The sequence below is a fragment of the Balearica regulorum genome, chromosome 1 (genome assembly GCF_011004875.1).
Source record: "Balearica regulorum gibbericeps isolate bBalReg1 chromosome 1, bBalReg1.pri, whole genome shotgun sequence".
Classification (NCBI taxonomy): Eukaryota; Metazoa; Chordata; class Aves; order Gruiformes; family Gruidae; genus Balearica; species Balearica regulorum.
The window spans coordinates 86,323,594-86,330,262 of record NC_046184.1 but is presented as its reverse complement, the minus strand read 5'-3'; the positions used below and the strand labels follow the sequence as shown (position 1 = coordinate 86,330,262).

Below are 6,669 nucleotides of genomic sequence, written 5' to 3'. Positions count from 1 at the left end.
GTCCCTGCCCATGGTGGGGGGGTTGGAACTAGATGATCTTTGAGGTCCCTTCCAACCCAAACCATTCTGTGATTCTATGAAAACAAATCAAGGCAAAGCCTCGTGTGAGCTGAACTAGCAAGACAATTATAGAAACAGGAGTTATGCCTCAGGTCTGTTACACACCCAACTCTATGCACGCTGTGGAGGAACAAAAGCCAGAGCATGCTTGGTAGAAAGCTTATGAATAAATTTTCTCTAAAAAAATATTTATCCCCTGGAGAGCAGAACAAAAGAAGAGAGTATGAACTCACAGTGACAAGGGAAAGAGACCTGGGCTGACATTTATATAGAAACAGCTCAGACCACTGCTTGTTATGTCTCAAGGAGAAGCAACCACCTCTAGGTGAACAAAAAAGCAAAAAGAACAAATATGCAATCCCTGCTGCAGTCTGGGAGGCCAAGAACTCCAGCAAGACTGCTGGAGACCAGCACAAGGGTGAACTGGGAACAATCACAACTGTCAACCAGACCAGGACAGGAGCCCTGCCCTAACAAAGCACTCTGCAATACAACCTTCGTCCAGGCAGCTAGGATTTCAGCTCCCACTGCTTCTTCACAAATATCCATGCTGCAGAGTGTAAGAACAGATACCAGGAATGCCAGAGCATCAATCAGATGGGAGCGGAAGGGGTTTATGTTGCAGAGGAGTAAGGAGATATGGCAGAATTCTGTATTCTGTGTTCAAGGGAAAAGGACAAGACTTGAACAAGAGTATAAAACCTTTAATGGGTCAGTGCATCAGTCCTCGATGCACAGGAGGGAAAGGAGAAACGGGGCTATAGCTGTCCCAGGTGCTCAGCACTGCAGAGAGCAGGAAAGACAAGGTGGTACATGCATTGCTGCAGCAGTCCACGGCCTCTCCTCTCCACGGAGGGGACCAACACCTGGGAAGCAGTTCCTCTCACTGTCCATTTAATTTCACTCTATGCTTCTTCCTGGTAGGGCCTTGAGGACGCATCATTTTGGTAGAATGCCGGCTAGCCTTCAAGGGTCGTCTCTGCACCTGCAATGAATGTCTCTTCTTCAAAGCAGGCTGTGGCTGCTTCTGCTGTCAACTTTTGATCCTTCAAGTTTCTTCTTTTTCGGCTGAGGCTCCATGACAGTATCGGGCACAGCGGACGGACTTGCTGCTTCCACAGCAGGTTCTTCATCTGAAACGAGAGAAAGGGGCTGTAAGAAGAACCCACACATGGCTCCTGCAGGGGAAGGAGCCCGTGAGAGTGGGCCCAGGCAGCTCAGCAGAGCTCCAGTACTAGGTTACCCTTCTGTGCCTGGGGAATAGCATTCGAGAATTTCTTGAACTTGGCAATGAAGAACCCATCCATGTTGTGTGTGTGGGGATAGAAACGCCGTGTAGACTTGAGGGAGGGGTGGAAGCGACGGTCCTTGAACCTGGAGGAAGAAGTAGGGTAAGAAGTGATAGAATGCCTCTGCTCAAACCTCATCACCAAGGAACAGTCACCTGTGCAGCTTGTGACCTGGCACACACCTGGTGAAGCCTTCCTTGCCAAAGTCCAGGCCTGTGGCCACCAAACGAACATTGCGTTTCTTCAGGGCATAATCCACAACCCACTCATTCTCCTCCACCTGCCAGAGACTAAGCATTAGGATCCAAGTCTCACCAGCCTCCTGCGTAGGTGATGACCACAGCAGAGCGTGAAGGGGACCTACCATGATGGAGCAAGTGCAGTAGACAATGTAGCCCCCTGTCTCTGAGGCAGCATTGACTGAATCTATAGCGCTGAGAATCAGCTCCTTCTGCAGGTGAGCACAACGCAGAATGTCTTTCTCATCCTGAAAGAAAAAAAACAGGTTAGGATGCAAGAAGCACAGGGAAGCACCCCAGGCTGCTATTGTGGATAGAGGGGTGACAGGAGAGCAAAGCACGTGAGATATACAGGATTCTAGAGTCTTCTGTAGAACTAACCTCAAAAAACCTAGCTCTGGTACAACAAGCAGAATAGGAAAGAGAAGGAAAAAAAAAATAAAATCAATGTCCATATTGCAGACATCTCTCAAGAATGAAGCTGCCCCAAAGCCCCTCCTCTCACAATTCCTACCCGAGTCCCCATCTTGTGTTTCCACTGGTCACTCACCTTGTTGGTTTTGACAGCAGGATCCTTGGAAATGACTCCTGTTCCGCTACAAGGAGCGTCAAGCAAGACACGGTCAAACCCTCCAAGCACCTACAGGTAGATGTATATCTGGAGTTACACTCACAGGTAGGGACTCAGAACAAGACTGAGACCAGAAGACTGGGAAGGCAGAAATCTCTTACTCCTCCCTGTTGACCTTCCCATCTCCATACCAAATAACAAACACTCCCCTGCAGCTCTGCTCATCCTCCTGTGACAAACAGCTTCAGAGAACACAGCTTTACTGCAGGGACAGCGCAGCAGCTCTAGGTAAGCACGGTAAGGACGCCTCAAAGCAGGCAGAAACATACCTTGGGGAACTGGCGTCCATCGCAGTTACTCACTACAGCGTTGGTGACTCCCAGCCGATGCAAGTTCCCCACCACGCTATGTAGCCGCTCGGCATTGCTGTCATTGGCCAAGATCATACCCGTGTTCTTCATAAGCTGAGCTGCCGGAGGGCAAAACGCATCAGCAAAGGGCTGAAAACCTCCCGTGCTTTTGCCCATAGGGACAGTCGCGCCCCTCCTCTCTCCGAGTTCAGTCCCACTCTGTTGCCCCTTTCTGTATAGAGCAGTGGAACCTTATCGCTTCACAGAACATCCCTCCCAAGCCTCCCACCCAAGGCTCCAGGGTGGTACCTATGTAGCTGGTCTTGCCTCCCGGGGCACAGCACATATCCAGGATACGTTCGTTCTCCTGTGGAGCCAGAGCCATGACTGGAAGGAGACTGGAGGCTCCTTGCAGCATGTAGTGTCCAGCCAGATACTCAGGGGTGGCACCTGGGCAGGGAAGGCAGGAGATGGCACATGAAAGAAACAGGAGCCAAGAGAAGGTCAGCTCAGCCCTATGACAGGAAGGGTGATCTCACCAATAGGTACAGAGGAGTCATAAATAACAAGTCCCGTTTTTGACCACTTCCCCAAGGGGTCAAGATTCACACCACGGTTGATTAGAGCCTGCAAGACAAGGAGACAGGACTGAGACACCACCCCATGTGACAGACAGCACAGGAGACAACCACAGGGTCCTGCTCACCTGCGCCAGGTCCCGTCGCCGTGTCTTGAGCGTGTTGGTGCGAATGGTCACGGGGCGGGGAACCTCATTGGCTTCCAGGAAGTTTATCAGCTTGATGAAAGAAAGGACAGAGAATAGAGATAAAAACGAAGACCTGGGGAGGCAGCCAAATCCTCATCAGTCAGCAAAGATACGGGCAGGATCCTACCTCAGGGAGTGGGAAGATGTCCATGAGCTTCATGAGCAAGAAGTCACTGTAGGAATAGTAGGCAGCCATATCCCGGCGCAACAATGCGAGGTACTCCTGTCGCGTGCGTCCTTCCTCCCGCTTCACCACAAAGTCCTGCAGCACCTCCATGTTGCCCTTGATGCGCTGGTGAATGATGTGCAGGTCAGGTGGCTCAGCAGGTAGAAAGACCATTAAGGAATCAAACGGCCAAGAAAACGGCACACGGGCTCTTTACAAGCACAACTGGTCACACAGGACCCCTGCGTCACAACAGCACCTCCCTCCTCCCCCCCCCAGGAAGGCGTCGTTGGAGTATGCTTCCATCAGAGCTCAGCACAGGGGGGATTCAAAGGATGAACCAGATGAAAAAGTTCACAAGGCAGGAACTACAAGGTATTTAAAAGAGTTTGGTTAGTTACTTTACATAAACAGAAAAACAATGGGGAAAAGAGGACAACAAAAATTGTCTTTCAATGCTGCAAACATTACCTGTATCAGAAAGGAGACTAGAAGTTTCCCACAGGCAATTAAAGGGTACAGAGAAGAACGAGAAGAGGACAGGATTAAATTGTACTGGGAGGCAGGAAATTAAAATCACTAAAGCCCAAGAACAAGCATTTTGGATGCTGGAATTGTTGTCATCAGAGGCTCTAGGAATGGGTTAGACAAACACCTGCCAAGTAAATCAGGGTATGGAGGAATGAACCACACGATAAAACGTCCACATGCATTTACAACTAGAAAGGAAATCGGGGCAGGCTCTGAGCTCCATACAGGGCGTAACAGATTTCCTAACTGCACTGTACAGCAGCGCAGTGTCGCTATCTACTAGGGCAGCTAATCTAAAAATACCTTGTCATGCACAAAACACTCTTGGTAAGCAATACTCATGATAAAGCCCAAATGAAGCTCTTTGGTTGTATCCAGGCCCCGTGCTGCTGCACACATAAGGCTTATGGATGTCACAGATAAAAAAGGATATCTTCTCTCTCAATCTGTTCATTAGTTGGCAGTTTAAATTCTTCATCTATATCCAGGTTGAGCTGCAGATCTGTGTTCTCTTTTTCTTTCTGTCCCATTTTCTGTCTGTTTGCCTCCTCCTCCTCCCCCTCTTCCTCTTCACTGTCTTCTTCACTGAGGTCTCCCCTAAGCACAAAGAACAGGACGGACATTTTACACAACCACTTCTTAGATGGCAGAGAGAACAAGAGAATGAGCAACACAGGCTCCTCATCTAACCAGGAAAGACTCTGCAGACTGGCAATGTTCTCAGATCCTCACCTGTCAGGCTTCTGCTTCAGGGCAGCTTTTTCAATAGGCAGCAACTAAACACAGAGAAAAGATTAATTAAACAATATCCCCAAGTAGCCCCTTGCTCCCCACCACTTGTGAAACGTATCTGCTCTGTTTAAAAAGGACAACAAACAAAAGCATTGAATATTATGCTTGGATCAGTTGCTAAACTTGAAATTGTTCTCGTGAAGGGTAGAAGGGGAAAGCTCTCCATCACCTCACCATCCACCTTCCAGTAATGTCACCCTTTTTCCCCAGGCCTGATGGGTCCTTTCAGCCCACAAAGTCAAGTATTTCTTACATATTTAAGGGCAAAAAGCTCCTACCTCTTCTTCCTCCGATGATGAGGCACCATAATCATCTACCATCTCCTCACTGCTCCCATCCTCCTCCATCTCCCAGCTGCCTTCTTCCACCTCACCATCGCTGGATAACTCCACGTTGTTTCCTTTAGAGTGGATTTTCTTGGCTTTGGCTGGAGTCAGCCATTTTGAATTGCCATCACTGAAGCCAGACTGGCCACGAGGGAGTTGTCCTGCTGCCTTAACGGCACGTTTCTCCTTCTGCAGGGGTACCTGCTCTTCAGCTACAGGCAGAAGAAGCGGTTAAAAGTTAGGTGTTATTCTCAAAAGCAGCTGCCCTGTTTTTTTCAGTTATTACACACAAGAGGCCTCCATCCTAGTCCCGAGCTGCCTGTCCAAGAGAAGGGACTGCTTGCTCTCCACATCTGTTTTCTCAATCATAAACAAGGGCATATTCTCACCTGTCCTCCAATGAAACTTTAAAGAGATCTAACTAGAATTACCAAAGAAAAACACAGCTACAAAGTTCTTATGGTGTTTGCTCTGACACATTATGGTACCCTCCATCCCAAATCTCTGTTTATCCTTCCTTCTTCCTACCGTGACAGCTTCCTAGGCGCTGCAGGCGGTAACACAGTGAGCTCAAAAGCCTCAGCTACCCAACCTGCCTGCGAGAACCTCGCTGTGAGCAGAGAGTAAGTCAGAAAGAGCTTTAACGCGTGGAAAAGACTTTTTACTGGTTTATTCTTCAGACAGCGCTACTGCCTAGCACGGCAGGGACCAGAAATCAGGAAAAGTTCGTTTAAAATAACGAAATTCCACTTGTTCCGTGCCACAAAAAAGAAGCCGGACAGTGGCAGAGAGGCGCCTCAGGAGGCAGCAGGGCAGGGTGACAGCCAGCCCCCAGCCCCGACCCCCGCCCGGCACTCACCTGCCGGCTCCCGCCCTCCTCCTCCTCCTCCGAGCGGCCTCCTGCCCGCCGGGGCGCTGCCCGCTCCCAGTCGCCTCTTCGCAGCCCTGGACCGGGAGGGGAAGCGGCGGTCAGCCCAAGCCCGGCCACCCCTGCGTCCCCCCCTCCCCGCGACCCGGGCCGCCGCCCTCACCTCTTCCGCCCGTGACTGGAGAGCTTCTTCTTGCCGGTCTCTGGCTCTGCAGAAAGACACGCGGCCGTCAGGCAGCCCGCACCGGCGGCACCGGGCACCGCGAGGCGGCACCGGGCCGGACTTACCTGGCGGCAGGAAGCGGGCCAGCTCCACCTCGGCCCCCCGCTGTTTGCGGGCCTTGCGCCCGGGGCCGCGCTTCTCCTTCCTGGTGGGGTCCAGCTTCCGCCCCATGGCGCCGCGGCAGCCTCCGGCGGCACCGGGCCCGCCGCCACACGTGCACACCTCCCCGCCGCTCCGCGCCGGCGCATGCGCCAGGCCTCGGCTCCGCCCCTTCCCTCACCCATTGGTTAATACCGCTGCTCCTGCTCGCTGAGTGGCTCGGCCGGTAACGTCATACGTCCGGCCTGCTGCGTCACGGGGACGCGCGGGGCCTCGGCGATGAGGCGCTTCCGGCCGCCCGGCGGCAGCAGGTTGCTGAGGGCCCCGGCTCCGGGGACTACGGGCAGCACCTCGTCAGGGGCCGGCAGAACGGGGAAGGCAAGTCGAGG

General features: G+C 52.0%; 1 protein-coding gene across 1 annotated transcript; it reads right to left on the bottom strand.

The window, feature by feature from the left end:
• Window positions 1-749: 749 nt before the first annotated feature.
• On the bottom strand, window positions 750-6,442 carry NOP2 (NOP2 nucleolar protein). The gene is given in 17 exon segments (XM_075763935.1): window positions 750-1,092; window positions 1,095-1,193; window positions 1,304-1,434; window positions 1,532-1,629; window positions 1,714-1,836; window positions 2,139-2,228; window positions 2,489-2,628; window positions 2,819-2,959; window positions 3,049-3,136; window positions 3,216-3,305; window positions 3,403-3,602; window positions 4,406-4,569; window positions 4,705-4,748; window positions 5,043-5,302; window positions 5,950-6,035; window positions 6,122-6,167; window positions 6,247-6,442. Coding segments are annotated over 17 exon segments (2,055 nt in total). The 5' UTR covers window positions 6,353-6,442; the 3' UTR covers window positions 750-943.
• Between the last annotated feature and the right edge of the window lie 227 nt (window positions 6,443-6,669).